At 36.1% G+C, this 17,878-nt stretch overlaps 1 protein-coding gene across 1 annotated transcript in view; it reads right to left on the bottom strand.

Moving 5' to 3' along the window:
* The window catches only part of LOC129022711 (multidrug resistance-associated protein 1-like), a 92,914-nt gene that overhangs the window by 15,486 nt on the left and 59,550 nt on the right, over positions 1-17,878 (bottom strand). The window contains exons 17-19 of the mRNA XM_054468971.2: positions 10,288-10,348; positions 9,528-9,747; positions 2,263-2,417 (exon numbers count right to left, since the gene is read on the bottom strand). Of these exons, the coding sequence (XP_054324946.2) occupies positions 2,263-2,417; positions 9,528-9,747; positions 10,288-10,348 (436 nt within the window). The remainder of the gene's footprint in view (positions 1-2,262; positions 2,418-9,527; positions 9,748-10,287; positions 10,349-17,878) is intronic.

Genomic DNA, 17,878 nt, shown 5'->3' with positions numbered 1-17,878 from the left:
CAATGGGAAGGTCATGCATTGATTTGTACTTTTTTTTTTTTTTGAGAGAAAGTCTCGCTGTGTCACCCAAGCTGGAGTACAGTGGTGCGATATCGGCTCACTGCAAACCTCTGCCTCCCAGGTTCAAGCAATTCTCGTACCTCAGCCTGCCACGTATCTAGGATTACACAGTCATGAGCCACCATGCCCAGGTAGTTTTTACATTTTTAGTAGTGGTGGGGTTTCGTCATGTTGACCAGGCTGGTCTCGGTGATCCACCTGCCTCTGCCTCCCAAAGTGTTGGGATTACAGGTGTGAGCCACCACACCCAGCCTGTTTTACACTTTGTTGCATATAACTTAATCTGTTTGTGGTACAAGGTATGACCTGAGAGATGCCAGGGAACACTAAGACTCTGAACCTTGACTGGATGAACTACTCAGTTCAGGACAAAACTGATATAAAAAACAGAGATGAAATTTTGTTAATTCTACCCTCTTTGGGGAGTTCTCTGGCTATTTCATATACCAAACAGTGTAACAGTATCGTATTCACATGGAATTTCCTATTTTGAATTTACCTGCCCATACTCCCATCTGCTTAAGACTCAATCATTTGAAATTTTACTATAAAAAAATGACAAGAAATCAGTAGGGTTGTAGTCAGAAATGTTCTCTGGGAGAAACAGAATGGTGGTGATCAAACTCTTCTATAATTTTTCAAAAAGCAGTATGTACATTGGTACGATTAAGCAAGATTTAATATTACCTTAGAAATTTATTATGTTAGGTGCTTTCATTTATGTTTTTGTGTTTTATCTCCACTTCCCTTTACACACCCACCATGTTTTTAAATATACATAGAAATGTGTTAATACACTTTGAGGTTATGGACTTGTGCATCTTAATATAGGGACCACTAGCAATATGTGACTACTGAACACTTGGAATGTGGCTATTGCAAATTGAGATATGCTATAAGCACATGATAAAAACCAGATTTAAAATACTTTGTACAAAAAAGTATAAAGTTTAATCAATAATTTTATATTACAGTTGGGAATAATGTTTTGGATATACTGTGTTAAATAAAATGTATTATCACAATTAATTCTTTCCATTGTGTTTTATTTTACTTCTTTATTATGGCTATCAGGAAATTTAAAATCACATACGTGGCTTGCATTTTATCTTTATTGGACAGTTCTATTAGAAGCATTTTATAGTAGACACAATGAGAAAACTCCTACAGATAAGCAGAGACACTCTGAAAATCTCAACTCATTCCCCATTCACCATAAGTGATGTTATGTTTTCTTAAAGGCAGGATGTTTTTAAAATCTAGATATCTCCACATTGACTTTCTTTCTCTTTTCTTTTTCTTTCTTTGTTTCTTTCTTTCTCTCTCCTTCCTTTCTCTTTCTCTTTTCTTTCCTTCTTTCTTTTTCTTTCTCTCTCTCTCTCTTTCTCTTTCTTTCTCTCCTTCCTTTCTCTCTCTTTCTTTCCTTCTTTCTTTTTCTTTCTTTCTCTCTCTCTTTCTCTTTCTTTTTTTCTTCTTTCTCTCTCCTTCCTTTTTCTCTCTCTCTTTCTTTCTCTCTCTCTCTTTCCTTTCTCTCTTTCTCTCCTTCCTTCCTTTCTTTCTTTCTTTCTTCCCTTTCTTTCTTCCTTCCTTCCTTCCTTCCTTTCTTCCTTTCAATGGAGTTTCACTCTTGTTGCCCAGGCTGGAGTGCAGTGGCGCAATCTCGGCTCACCACAACCTCCGCCTCCCAGGTTCAAGTGATTCTCCTGCCTCAGCCTCCTGAGTAGCTGGGATTACAGGCATGTGCCACCACACCCGGCTAATTTTGTATTTTTAGTAGAGACAGGGTTTCTCCATGTTGGTCAGGCTGGTCTGAACTTCAGACCTCATGTGATCCGCCCGCCTCGGACTCCCAAAGTGCTGGGATTACAGACGTGAGCCACCGTGCCTGGCCAACTTACATTTTCTTTCCCTTCTTAGCCTAAAGCAGTGATTCTCAAACTCGATGTGTGTAAGAATTAGAGTGGTGCATCTCAAAGCACGTGTGTTTCCTGGATTCTTTAAGTACTTTTTCAAGTGTTATTTTAATTATATGTACAAAATGTGACTCTGTTGTACATCAGTTACATACATCCTAAGGCTTAGAAATATATTTAACAATGAAATCCATATAAAACACATAATATTTTGTACAAGTGAGAATACAAGTTACTAAATATGGGTCGCTTTTATGTATGCTATTTAATAAGGTGTGTCTTTCCTTACCTTGGTGAAACGACTGATGATCTGGCCTGTGGAATTTGTTTCAAAAAACTGGATGGGGAGGTGCAGTACATTATTCAACAGTTGAACATACATGGTTCGAGAGGCAGCCAGGGATCCTCTAGTGATTACGTAGGCTCCAGAGCAGACAAAGAGACCTAAACACACATAGTTATCACAGTTACATTAACAATATAAGGAAATTTGTGTTTTAGCTTTCAAAAGATTGCTGTAAAAAGATTAATTATAAAAACTGTTTATATTTATTTTAACTGAAAACCCAAATATTATACCTAAAATGTGTAATTGTAGACTAAAATAAATATAAACATAATATATGATGTATGTGAAATAAATACACATTTCTGATGTTTTGCCATGCTACTACAGCAGAATGCTCCCATTTGTGGTCATAGGTTCCACACAGAAATGTACAGAAGATAAAAAGTCGATCTAATGCACAGAAGTTTAGCAACCTATTACCTTTATGATGTTCTGTGGGACAATATGTTAGTTACCAGTGCTTTTAGCCAAATATTTCCATTCTCCCAGCTTCTTGGTACATAGTAGAGTTGAACTTTCTGGCCCCCTTTTGGTTGATAGACCCAAATGAATAGTTTTGAACCATGAATTATAAGAGAAATGATATATGACTCTTCTGAGTTAGAACATTTAATTGCTGGTGTCAGTCCTATTCCCTTTGCACAGTGCCTGCCAGCATTTAAAATGGTGCTTGGCTCATTTCCTCAGCTGGAGTCCCTAGGATAAGCAGAGTCCCTTTCCTGACCCACAGTGGACACATAAAATGAGTGAGGGCTACAATTCTTTTGGTGTGCTAAGCTCCTGAGAAGTGGTTGATGGGAGAGTTGTTCCTTCATTAGCTACTTATCAGGTAAACTTGTAGCTTTAGTGGAAGAAGCTGAAAAACAGTTGTTAGAACACATAGAAATAGAAGAAAGTTCTTTGAAAGACACATTTCCATCAATATGTGAAGCCTGGGAACAAAACCAACCAGCACAAAATAAGTAGATCTGCAAAATTAAGAGAGTTGTGAACACTTTATTTGAACCTCTGGATCAAGTGTGTTTAAAAATTGATGCCTGGGCATTTTACCTTTGGGTGTCAATGTTACTTAAGCCAGTTTGCTCTTGAGTCTTAACAGATACACAACTGCTCCGTTGCACTCTAGTATACAAAACTGCTAATAAAAGTGTGTTGCCAATATGATCCTTGTTCCTTTGCAGGTATCATGTTTAAGACAAAACAAAACAAAACAGAACTAGTTGCTTCTCACTACCTTACATTCTTTTAACTAATTTCCTTATATTTTTAAATAATATATCATATGGCTATTAGCTTTCTCAGTCTTAAGTGTGTTCTATTATTTTCCTCCATTCCTCCCATACTTCCCTATTTTCAATAAACATATATTGCTCATGAAGGTCACCAAATATGTAGCTTGTGTCACTATTTTTCTGTATGCTTAATTTTCTGTGTAACTAGGGCTAATTTATTCCCAAGCACTTCAATAGCCAAAAGTCTCTTCTGAATACACTCAAACTCATCAAATATCCTACTGTTTCTTTAATCTTATTTAGCACCAGCCTTCTGCAACATAAACTACTCCCTTGGGACTCTCAGTCTTCCTGCTCTAAACTAGACTGGTTGCTGAAACAGGCATTTCTATTCTTCAGTATGGGAAGTTTTTCGTTTTTTATTTTTTATTTTATTATTATTATTTTTTTTTTTTTGAGACGGAGTCTCGCTCTGTCGCCCAGGCTGGAGTGCAGTGACGCGATCTCAGCTCACTGCAAGCTCCGCCTCCCGGATTCACGCCATTCTCCTGCCTCAGCCTCCCGATTCTGGGACTACAGGCGCCCGTCACCACGCCCGGCTAATTTTTTGTATATTTAGTAGAGACAAGGTTTCACCATGTTGGCTAGGCTGGTCTCTATCTCCTGACCTCGGGATCCACCCGCTTCGGCCTCCCAAAAGTGCTGGAATTACAGACGTGAGCCACCACGCCCAGCCAGGAAGTATTTTTTAAAAATATTATGTACTTAGTATTTTTTCCCCATTTACTGAAACTCTTTTTATATACATGTTAAACTTCTTGAACTGTACCTGTAATTTTTTCTTATCTTTCATTTTCCATCTCTGTTTATAATGTTGTACATTTGGGATAATTTCTTGTAACTTATGTTACATTTGTACAACCTTTTAAAATTCTTTAAATGTTTTCAAGAGCTTTCTTGTTCTCAGGCTGAACTTATTTTAGCACATTCCACATTGACTTCCTGGATGCAATATTTTGAATCTCTGAAAGCAGTAATTAGACATTTTGAAGGTCTAACTGTATTCCAAATATTGTTTTACTTCTGGGCCTGACTGCTGTATTTGTTGACTTTTATTTATGCTGTTGGTTTGAGTGAAATGTATTGCCTGGATGGGCATTATCAGTTTAAAAATATGAGACAAAGACATGGTTAATCAATATAGGTACCTGATGTGGCTTTCTTCTGCCGTTGCATACGTTAATTTCCCCCAACATTTCTCTCCCCTGAATGGAAGAGTTTGCTTCAAGTTCTGCTTAAGTGGGAAGGTATGACCCTGAAAGGCTTCATATTGGGATGCAAGTCACGTTGACTGAGCCTCTCCAAAAGCCACAATAAGGAGGCTTCCTTCTATGTATGCCACACATGCTAGAAACCCTAATCTCCTCTTTAGACATCAGCTTTCTAGTTTTCATCATACTGTTACTATCACAGTGGCTGTATACATTGGTGGTGGTAGCAGTGTTGTTCTAAAAGAGGCTGATGGGCCATCAGAACAATGTTCTAATGAATTACTTTGATTACTTCCATGAAACTCAATTCTTCTCTCTGTACCTGTGAACATAAGTTTAGTGTTTTTCCGTGGCTCAACTGAACATCTCCCTCTTCTGTTCCAGCTTCTCCAGTATCTGTTCCTGGCTACAGGTTTTCTTCTATCCTTCACTTTCCGTCCCATATATATTCCCGTATATAGAAATGTATTACTCTGAAGTCTCCTGACACCTTTCCTTTTATATTTATTCACTGTCCTTTCAGTGGAATTTAGTGAGGTAAGTAAAGTAAATGAACCACTTAGCCCTCTTAAACTGGAAGCAGCAGTGTGCTCCTTAATCATCACACTTTGAAAATAAGGTGCCTATATTTTACACATTGGATCGGAGAAAGGAAGTTCCCAAGAGTGAGACATAAAACACGATACATTAGAGATGTGTCAAGTATCCTAGAAATTTGAAGTAAATAGCTGAGACTCAGGGAAAAAAATCTATTCAGGGCAATTTCTTTTTTTAAAAATGAGGTAAGATCTTTATTAGTGTCATAAAATACGGATGTAGCATTTTCAGCCTCAGTTCTCCAGTTTTGTTTGAATGCTAGCCTTCTATATTTTTTGTAGTGGGCCTCTAGTATTAACATGTAAAAGTGCTGTTTATGGTTTAAATTTCCAAAAAATAAAAAATATAAATGAGCTATGATGATGTCAGTGAATACAGCCTGCTCTCAATTAAATCAGGTTCCATAAGAGCTGAGTTCTGCCAAAAAAAAAAAAGCCAGAAATTATAGATTTTTATTTCTAGGCTCACCTTACTTATGGAAACATAATTTGCAATTGTACTTAATAAGCCTTAAAAATTAAAAACTTTTTAAATGTAAAAAATGTGAAGAAGCAATAAATCAGGGAAGATTAATATTCTAACAACTGCAGACCACTCTAAACAAAAGCCAATCAGGAAAAAAATCTTTATGATAAAACTGTTCATAATCTGTTTCTTTGGTTATAAAATCTTTCTATATTTACTGACAGTTAATTAAAATTAAGACTTTACATAAGTAATATTATGGACACTAAAATTGCATACTTTATATGTTATAGAAATGCTATTTACTCACTTAAAATGTTCTTCAAAGGTTATTGCATCTACTCTAAAGCTGTAACATAATTTCACTGAATTGGTGTGAATTTAGCCTTCATATATATATGTGACATGCAGAGATATGGAGATTCATGTAAATATGGATGTTTCTCTTGCTATAATTTGAGACCTCTACATCTATATCTTCCTCACAGAGTTGCAAACTGCAAGTCAATAAATCTGACTCTCACTGATTCAAAAGCAAAGAAATTGTAAAGTCCTGTTCTTCCATACTCCAGATAATTCTTATATCTCATTTTCATTATGAACATCTCTTTTCCCAGTGAATGTTAACAAAATGACAGAACAAACATAAATCTGTCTCATAATATCTGCCTATTTTTAAATGGAGACAGTTACAAGCAGTCCTATGGCCAGAGAGTAAAAATAAGATAAGAGAGGAGAAAAGAGAAGCAAGGTTCTAAGTTTCATAGTTTTTGTTTTATCTGACTTTTCCATTACCAAAATCATGCATCTCTCTCTGTTTTCCCATATGGATATGAATCTGAAGCTATGACAACTTCCACATAGATGGCTCTATTATTTTCTTATTTGAATTACTACCAGTCTCACTCTAGGTGTTTCTCTTGATACAAACACAAGAAATTATCTCTAAAAAAACTTCCCTTTAGTTATACTATACTTTTGAATTTTCCAAACAATTATTTAATTAACTACAATCTATATTCTTTCTCCATTTCTCTCTTTATCATGTTTCCTTGACTATAATCAGGAATCATTTCTTAATTTTCTTTGTTTTTAATAGATATGTAACATAACGACTGAGAATTTACTTCAAACACTATTTTTTTTTTTTTTTTGCCTTTGTTACATCATACTTTTCTGTTTCTTGGAAGGCAATGCTCATGGTTTGGAATTTCTCAAAGTATATTCTGTGGAACACAGGTTGCTCCAAGATATTAATGAGCAACACAAGGAAAAAAAATCACGGTCAAATAAATTTGAAGAACATTGTGTTAAACAGAATTAAACAGGTCATTTTATTGTAGAATATCTCAAAACCTTTAATGAAGGAAAGAAAAAGATTTCAGATTCATGGAGGAACTCAGTTTCCCAAACCTATTGAAATAGAACCTGGTGCTTGTAGAATATCTCATTACTGTCCATGTAAATGCCAATTTAGTTTTTAAGAACATTGTCTTGGGAGTAAGCTGGACATGAATGCAAATCTGGCTCCAAAAATTACCAGTCATAGGGCTTTGTCATAATTACTTATCTTTTCTATTGTTAAATAATAGCTAACATTTGTTGCACTCTTGAAGTATGCACTGCACATATCTGATGTAATCAAGGAAACAATATCTATTCTTTACAAGTGATAAAACTGAAACCATAAGTAACAAAGTTTAAGTAAAGAGTGTCAGAGCTCCCTCATTAGGAAACATTCTAAATAAACTACTGTGTTAGCTTAAGCCATATGAAATTGCCATTTTTGTGGGTCAGAACAAGTCAAATACAGGCATTTTCATTTGTTTCAACTTCAACAATGAAAACATGCCTGATTTCCAGACGTGGAGCAAGCATTCACATCATTGTGGCTGTTGTTCTATCTCCTTCTCTCCCTCTGATCATCTGACAAGGAACTTATCTCTGTTCAATTTCTGTGAAGTTAGTCCACTAATTGGCTCTATGTGGACACCCCTCAAGAATCTGTCATTCACTCTCCTAGCTCTTATTCCTCATTCATGGTGATCGTATCTACTCCTGTGGGTTCACTGATTATCTCTACAGAATAATTCCAAGTGTAAATAGAACTAAGAGCTCTAGAATGTTAGAATGTGACAGAAATGTAGAAATCATCCAGTTTAAGCCCCTCATTTTACAGATAAAGAAACCTAATTTCCAGACTTATGGATGTGCATTTTTAGTCTGCCAACTGGAGAAAAAAAAATAGAAAAATTCATCAACATTTCCCATTAAATGTGTCCAACAATGAACTCACCATTTCTGTCCTTCACTAATTAAGGCTCTGGTTTAATTAGTGGTTTCCTATTTTTTTTCCTGGTTTCCTGTTTTCCTTATTTTTGTCATCATTGCTATCCCAGTTATCCAACCTAAACCTCGAAAGCATGATTGACTAATGAATGCCCTTTCCTGACTCACCCTCAAATGGACAATTCTTAGGTTTTTCACTGTAATGTCTTTCCTATTCATCCCTTTTATCCAATTCCATTGTAGCTCTCTGGCCATTCATTCATTCTTCATTCAGTATTCATTCATTCATTTGGTATTTATTCAGTTCTCTTCTGCTTCTTACCTATTGGTTATTTTGGGTGACACAGCCATGGATCAGATAGGAGATCTTTCTACACTAGACTACCTTTCATCTGGACTCCCAAATACACTTGATTATTCTTTTCCTACCAACGCCTGCTTCATTCTAGTCTTTCTGACTTTAGTCCCTCCAATAAAAACCCATCTTTTTATTATCACTGCTAATTTATTGTTTGAAATACAAATCCAACTATGTCACTTCCTTCATCAATTTTCCAAAATTCTCCACTTGCCTTCCCAATGATCATCTCTGACATATCTCCAATCTTCCTTCTCACCTTTAGCTCCCCTACTTTTCTCTACCAATAACCTGAAGACCACTCAAACTGGCACCCTCACTCTTGCCAAATCCCTTCTTACCTCCCCATCCCTGTCTTTACTCACACCTGTCTATCTGCCTCTATGACTTTCTCTCCTTCTCTGTGATCTCAAGCTGATAAACTTCTATTCATCCTTTTAGTCCCCCTTCAATTGTCAAGTACTCCTTAGAAATCACATTAATATGGCAACCCAATACAGCCTCCCCTTGCTCTGAATTCTCACAGTGTTTTCTTTCACTATCTTATAGTGTTTAATGCTGATCATGTAGTTTGATTGTATACCTGACCTAGGCTTACTAGGCTTTAAACCCCTTAATAGACACCGATTTATCTTCATATCACCCCCAACCTTCACATATACAGAGAGTGGCCATTTATGAATCTTTCATGACTTTACATAAAAGCCTCAGTTTCCTCAGCTGTAAAATGAGGACAACAGCACCTTTTTAAATAATTATTTTCAAGATTAAATAACTATGTGTAATATTTAATGTGAGCCATGTAGATGACACCATAAGTTTTGGATTATTCTCTCAAATATGGTAAAGTGGAAACATATGCATTTGAATTATCCCCAAATATTTGAAAATTATGGCCCAGATTTTATTTGAAATAACATGATGTCATATGTTTGTGTTTGAATCAATTAGGTCAGAAAAAGAAAGGAGAAGCAGCTATGCACTTTCTTTTACCTTTTATTAATCCCAGTAATCCATAGATACTAAGTTTATTGCTTCTTCTTTGCTTCCATTCTGTGAACTCATTCATGTTTTTTGCTTCTTTTGCCCATGCACTAAGCCATAGATTCTGTCCAATGCTCACCAAATTCTGCCCTAAGTAAGTGACCACAGTCAGCCACACCCAGAGCCAGCCAAAGGCTTGGAGGTACTGCAGAATGATGGAGAATTTCACCTAAAGGCAAAATTGATATAAAATTAGATTACCAAGAGATACCGGAACATGACATGCCATTTGTGAATAAGTTTCCTTATTGATAGTTTCTGATTAGCATCAATTAAATACATAGTAAGATATAGGATTTCAAAGATGTACTTTAAAGTCACACCTCAATTTAAACCCTATTCTGACGTTTCCTAAGCTTTGTGATCTTGGTCAAGTCACTAACACCTGTAATACTCAGATGAATCACCTGTTAATTAGAATAACAGTAGTCACCATATAAGTATATGTAGAGTGTCAAGCACAGTACTGAACCCTTAAAATCTCAATTAATGTTAGTTGCTATCATTAGTGAAAAAGAATATACATAACTAAATAACGTGTAATCCTAACTAATCACCAACAATTCCATTTCATTCAACTTCCTCAAACTATTATATAGCAATTCTCCTCAAATTAAATGAGAAATCTATAGTATTTATCAATAATGCAAGGTAAACTTTTATGTTTAGGTGGTTAATAGCAAATAACATTAGTTCTTCTGGTGCTTACCCCACCAACAGGGATCTTTTCTTTTTTCATTGAGAGCTGTTTTCCTTGATCCAGTGAGGGCCTGATAAAGCAAGACAATGTTTGCTTTTTAGGTTTTACATGAAACTAACATAAGAAAATTATACATCCTTAACCATTTTGTTGCATCTTTCTCTACTCCCTTACCCTAACAGCAACTTGGTTTTCCCTGATAATAACTTTGCATCTTTTTGGTCTTACCAAAGGGAGACTGTTCATTCTACCATATCCCACATAATTTAGGGCCAGGGCATGTGGTCTATTTTTAACTGCTTCTCCTGAATAATTATCCCTTAAACTTGAATCAAGTCTTTAGAGCATTTAAACTAATGCCATCTGGCTGTACCATACTCTGTCGCTTCTTATCCTGGCCTAGACTGGCATCTATTCACTTCTTAGTATGTCAGAAGATGAACTAACATCAAGGTTACTCTTCTCATTTTGTTCTGCCACCACCCTGGGTAATGTCATAGATTACATGAAAAACTGTATTAAACTTAGTCTCTTTTCCAGCTTCATGATCTTCATAGCTCCAGGTCCTGCATGTGCACCACACTTTGGCCATCAACTTTCATGACCTTAAACCATGAATCTTATTACTTAGAACTAACCCATCTCTGAAAACCCAACTCTAAATATTTCAATCTCTGATCATAACCTCTTCTATTTATAAGTTTTAAATTCAGTTATTCTCACTACATTTGATTTTTATTTTACTTAGATTCCCAAATCTAGCCTTCTATCATCTTTGCTCTCTTGGATAATCAATGATCCTGCTTTATCTGTGATTTACCTGGTTTTAGCATTGACTATGCAACTTCTAGAGAATTCCTTAGTCCCAGGGAAACCTATATTCTCTCTCTTTTCCCTGCATTCTCCATGACTATCATTTCATGCAAACTTTGGTAATATTTTTGAACCCCCATTCCCTGCTTTTCTTCTATGAAGAAAAGGTGAGTTCTAACCTGTCTCTTAGAACTTGCATGTCAATCCTGGTCACATCGACTTCTGTGAAGTGCTGTTTCAAAAAATCAGGCAACCCTGAAAACTGGTTCTACCATCACTTAACATCTTCTTTCTACCTGGGTTCTTAATAGTGCGTAGAAATCCTTGCATGACTCTCAGAAGGGGACTCATATCCCACTTCATGGAGGAAACAGAAGACAGGGAAGTCAGTCACCAAACCTTTACATTTATTGCATTCCACCCAGCCTTTCCCAATTCTCTCCTATAACAAACACAGATAGTTAAAAATACAGGTTATAAGACTTCTTCTCTAGAAATCTATCTTTTAAACAAATGATAGAAAGGGATCTTATCTTAAGTCAAGTCTGAAAAACAGAGTTGTTCTCTTTTCTAATCTTCACCTTCTTCCTTTCTACCGACTCCTTCTCATCAGCTGACAGAGAACAACACATTCTTCTCATTTTAAAACCATCACAAAACAACAACAACAACAGTAACAACAACAACAGTTATTATCCTTATTCAGTTACCATCCTACTTTTTGCTGCCCTTTTGTAGCCAAATATTTTTCTGTCAAACCACATTTTCCTCCTTAAAGTTTTTGGCACCTGGTTGAAATTGTTTCCATCAAGAGTGCTAGTAAACTACTTATTGCTGTGTCTATTAGACACTTTGAAAGTTATTTCACTTAAACTCTTCATCACGTTTAATATTGTTGACCACTCACTTGTTTAAAGGGCTCCTTCTTCACTTCCTTTCACCACTGTACTTTTGTATTCTTTCCACCTTTCTGGCCCTCCGTTAGTTTCTCTTTAGGTTCCTTTCTCTGTCTTCCCTCCAATGTTTATGTTTCCTTGGGCTCAGTTCTAGGAATTATTTCCTTTGTATGCTTCACACTCTCCTGAGCAATCTCATCTACTCCCATACTTTCAATAACCTGCTTCTTTGCGGATGACTTTCAAATCGGTATCTCCAGTCCACAGCTTTTCCCTGAGCTCCAGATACATGTGTCAAATGCTTTCTTGACATCTACTTTATTTCTTTGCTTGTTTCTATCATACACAACCTTAACTGAGCCAGTTATTTTCCTATCTTCCCTAATGTTTTCTCTGGCTTTGCAAGGAGCCACAACACTTCCTCTGTCTTGATCATGGGACATTTCCATCTGTTCACCAAGTATTTGTCAATTTCATCTTCTAAATATTTCTGGAATCATATTATTGGATAAATATTTAGAAAATAACAAACAGCAAGAAGAAAAGTGAGAAGAAAGGAGGAGGAGGAGAAGGAGGAGGAAAAGGATAAAGGAGGGAGAAGAGGAAAAGAAGGAGAAGAAAAGATTTACAATCCTACGTTTCAGAGACAATCTGTGGTAACACGCTTGTGAATATTTCAGTAGTCTTGCCTCTCTTTGTGTGTGGTATGATAATATTGTTAATGTTGCTCTTATATTATATTACGTTATATTATATAATGTGTATAAGATATATCTTGTATTACTATTGCTCTTATCTTATACTGATATGTGTCAATATTGTAATTATTAATATTATTGTCAATATTAATAATATTGATAATGTTGCTCTATAACCAGCTCATACTTTTTTAAGAAAATTACACATTTGTAACTCAATTTATAAAAAACATATTCTTCTATAACACCATTATATTTTATAATATAACATAATACTTTATCATTTTACCATTATATGATTTATTTAACAAAGTCAATGCTTATACTGGTTGTAGTTTTTTTGTACTTTATTGCTATAATGATCATTCTTTTCCTACATCTTTTATTGCCTCTTCTACTAAATTCCCATACACGATAACATGCGACATGATCAATTACAAGTCATTTCATGTATCTACTATTAAACTGACCTCTAGAAATGCTGAACTGATGTACACACCTCTCAGCAGATTATGAGAAACCCCCATTTCTTCATGATTTCCATTGTATTTTTCAGAAAAAGAAATGCCTTATTTGGACAGCCTGGTAGTTCTTCCCTTCCTATCTCTGGCACTAGTATCCAGAAACATTCTGTGGGAGGTTGCAGTGCATGTCCTTTGTAGGATCAGCCTCAGCATCAAAGATACACTATTTAACAGACACTTTCATTGGAATAGCTCCTGGTATATGATTTGGGTTAATTACTGTCATCATCCTTCAAGCTGTTGGCATGGCTTCTATTTGGATAAGCAAATTTAGCATTGGTGCCAAGCCAAAAAATTAATTCTTAATGTAGCTGGACATAAAATGCTATGAAATCCAACTGTTAAAAGGGAATTAAGCCTTCCTAATTAGATATAACTAACAAAAACCAATAATTTATTGGATATTATATAGAAAGGTATTGCTTTTTCAAACAAAAATGTTATTCATTGTTTTTTCACAAAAAAATACCTTGCATTTGGTTCTAGGCACTTTGTTTTGAATAACAGGCTTTATTTGAGTCTTTTAAAAGAGAAATTATTTAATCCTGGTAGAGAAATTTTAAACATGAGTCTTGTTCTGTCCTTGAGAAATTCTCAGGAAAATTGGCACAATATCCATTTACATATTTTGTAAAAAATATGTAAAATCATCATATTGAAACCATTGTCTCTGAGCTAAGCCCAAAATTGCAAAGTGTGGCGTACATATGGGAATACAAAAGTGATTCAGTGCTGCGCATGAAAGACAAAAGGGGGCAGCCTAGGTAGTAAAGTAAGATTTCCAGTTTATTTTATTCAGGGAAGACAGTGATAGAGATTTAAGAAAGTAATTAATAGGCATAATATAAATTTAGAAAAAAATGTGGAAACAGTTTGAAATAAATATTTTAGTTCTGCTAGAAAAATAATGTCATTAAACTAACTCTAATTCTTAAACTTTGAGGGGAAAATTTTTCAGAAATTATTCAACCCCTCTACTCCTTCTTTTCAACATACCCTGATAGGCAGCTAGACAGTTTTCCCATGAGCCTTTTCATGAGGAAGACTTATTGTATTCTATTTTAGTAGATCCCGTTACAGAGAGCCTGTATTTGTTGAAAAGCTCCTGACAGCTTGTATCTTCCAATCCTTACTCTTTTGTGTGTGGAGCGGGGGTCGGTGGAGGGGGGTCAGAGTCTCACTCTGTCACCAGGCTGGAATGCAGTGGCACAATCTCGGCTCATTGCAACCTCTGCTTCCCAGATTAAAGCGATTCTCCTGCTTCAGCCTCCGGATTAGCTGGGACTACAGGCAAACGCCACCGCACCTGGCTAATTTTTGTATTTTTAGTAGAGATGGGGTTTCCCCATGTAGGCCAGGCTGGTGACCTCAAGTGATCTGCCTGCCTTGGACTCCCAAAGCGTTGGGATTACAGGCATAAGCCAGCACGCCTAGCCCCAATCCTTAATCTATCTTAATTCTGCACTAATTGGAAATGATTGGAGAATTCGAAAAAAACAGAAATTTAGATTGAAAAGTCAGGAAAACTCTCTTTATGTAATATTATCTTACCAAACAGTAAAGCAGATAAAAAATGAAAGGGAGAATAGAAAATAATAAACTAGTATAGCCAAGTAATTGGAAAAATTATAATAGGCTTCTCAAACATGAGATAAAATGTGATTTATTTAGTTGTTTGAAATTTCTTATTTGAAAAATTTAGTGTATTCTTTAAAAAGTGGGCTTCACTCTGGGTTGTGTTGATAAAAATATGACATATTGGACCTGAGGTGATCTTACCAAAGTATTCTTTTCTCCCTCCCCCTTCCCTCCCTCTCTCCATCCTTCCCTCCCTCGCTCCCTCCCTTCCTTCCTTCTTTCCCTCCTTCCTTCCTTTCTTCCCTTCTTTCTTCCTTCCTTTCTCTCTCTTTCTTTTCCTTCCTTGCTTTTTCTTTCCTTCCTTCCTTCTTTTTTCTTTCTCTTTCTTTCTTCCCTTCCTTCCTTCCACCCTCCCTCTCTCTCCCTTTCTCTCTCTCTTTCTTTCTTCCTTCCTTCCTTTCTTCCTCCCTTCCTTCCTCCCTCCCTCTCTCTCTCTTTCTCTCTTTCTCTCTTTCTTTCTTTCTTCCTTCCTTCCTTCCTTTCTTCCTCCCTTCCTTCCTTCCTTCCTTCTTTCTTTCTTACTAGATGCCATTTGTCAATTTTGGCTTTTGTTGACATTGCTTTTGGTGTTTTACTGATGAAGTCCTTGCCCATGCCTATGTCCTGAATTGTATTGCCTAGGTTTTCTTCTAGGGTTTTTATGGCTTTAGGTCTTATGTTTAAGTCTTTAATCCAACTTGAGTTGATTTTTGTATAAGGTGTAAGGAAGGGGTCCAGTTTCAGCTTTCTGCATATGGCTAACCAGTTTTCCCAACACCTTTTCTTAAGTAGGAAATCCTTTCCCCATTGCTTGTGTTTGTCAGGTTTGTCAAAGATCAGACGGTTGTAGATATGTGGTGTTATTTCTGAGGACTCTGTTCTGTTCCATGGTCTTTATATGCTGTTTTGGTTACTGTGGCCTTGTAGTATAGTTTGAAGTCAGGTAGCGTGATGCCTCCAGCTTTGTTCTTTTTCCTTAGGATTGTCTTGGCTATATGGGCTCTTTTTTGGTTCCATATGAAATTTAAAGAATTTTTTTCTAATTCTATGAAGAAAGTCAATGGTAGTTTGATGGGAATAGCATTGAATCTATAAATTACCTTGGGCAGTATGGCCATTTTCACGATATTGATTCTTCCTATCCATGAGCATGGAATATTTTTCCATTTGTTTGTATCTTCTATTATTTCCTTGAGCAATGGTTTATAGTTCTCCTTGAAGAGGTCCTTCACATGCCTTGTAATTTGTATTCCTAGGTATTTTATTCACTCTGTAGCAATTGTGAATGAGAGTTGCTCATGATTTGGCTTTCTCTTTGTCTATTATTGGTGTATAGGAATGCTTGTGATTTGTGCACATTGATTTTGTATCCCGAGACTTTGTTGAAGTTGCTTATCAGCTTAAGGAGTTTTGGGGCTGAGACGATGGGGTTTTCTAAATATAAAATCACGTATTCTGTAAACAGAGACAATTTGACTTCTTCTCTTCCTATTTGATACCCTTTCTTTCTTTCTCTTGACTGATTGCTCTGGCCAGAACCTCCAATACTATGTTGAATAGGAGTGGTGAGAGAGGGCATCCTTGTCTTGTGCCTGTTATTGGTCTATTCAGGGATTTTACGTCTTCCTGGTTTTGTCTTGGGAGGGTGTATGTGTCCAGGAATTTATCCATTTCTTCTAGATTTTCTACTTTATTTGCGTGGAGGTGTTTATAGTATTCTATGATGGTACTTTGTATTTCTGTGGGATCAGTCATGATATTACCTTTATCATTTTTTATTGCATCTATTTGATTCTTCTCTCTTTTCTTCTTTATTAGTCTGGCTAGTGGTCTATCTATTTTGTTAATCTTTTCAAAAAACCAGCTCCTGGATTCATTGATTTTTTTGAAGGGTTTTTTGTGTCTCTATCTCCTTCAGTTCTGCTCTGATCTTAGTTATTTCTTGTCTTCTGCTAGCTTTTGAATTTGTTTGTTCTTTCTTCTCCAGTTATTTTAATTGTGATGTCAGGGTGTCGATTTTAGATCTTTCCTGCTTTCTCCTGTTGGCATTTAGCGCTGTAAATTTCCCTGTAAACACTGCTTTAGCTGTGTCCCAGATATTCTGGTATGTTTTGTCTTTGTTCTCATTGATTTCAGAGAACTTATTTATTTCTGCCTTAATTCAGTATTTACCCAGTCATCATTCAGGAGCAGGTTGTTCAGTTTTCATGTAGTTCTACTGTTTTGAGTGAGTTTCTTAATCCTGAGTTCTAATTTGATTGCACTGTGGTCTGAGAAACTGTTATGACTTCTGTTCTTTTGCATTTGCTGAGGAGTGTTTTACTTCCAATTATGTGGTCAGTTTTAGAATAAGGGTGATGTGGTGCTGAGAAGAATGTATATTCTATTGATTTGAGGTGGAGAGTTCTGTAGATGTCTATTAGGTCCGCTTGGTCCAGGGCTGAGTTCAAGTCCTGAATATCCTTGTTAATTTTCTGTCTCATTGATCTGTCTAATATTGACAGTGGGGTGTTAAAGTCTCCCAATATTATTGTGTGGGAGTCTAAGTCTCTCTGTAGGTCTGTAAGAACTTGCTTTATGAATCTGGGTGCTCCTGTATTAGGTGCATATATATTTAGGATAGTTAGCTCTTCTTGTTGCATTGATCCCTTTACCATTACGTAATATCCTTCTTTGTCTTTTGATCTTGATATTTGTTGGTTTAAAGTCTGCTATATCAGGGACTACGAATGGCAACCCCTGCTTTTTTTTTTGCTCTCCATTTGCTTGGTAAATATTCCTCCATCCCTTTATTTTGAGCCTATGTGTGTCTTTGCATATAAGATGGGTCTCCTGAATACAGCACCCCAATGGGTCTTGACTCTTTATTCAGTTTGCCAGTCTGTGTCTTTTAATTGGGCCATTTAGCTCATTTATATTTAAGGTTAATATTGTTATATGTGAATTTGATCCTGTCATTGTGATGCTAGTTGATTATTTTACACATTAGTTGATGCAATTGCTTCACAGTGTTGATGGTCTTTACATTTTGGTATGTTTTTGCAGTGGCCGG

Source organism: Pongo pygmaeus, chromosome 22 (assembly GCF_028885625.2).
Source record: "Pongo pygmaeus isolate AG05252 chromosome 22, NHGRI_mPonPyg2-v2.0_pri, whole genome shotgun sequence".
NCBI lineage: Eukaryota > Metazoa > Chordata > Mammalia > Primates > Hominidae > Pongo > Pongo pygmaeus.
The sequence above is the reverse complement of the archived record's forward strand: the minus strand, read 5'-3'. Positions and strand labels throughout refer to the sequence as shown.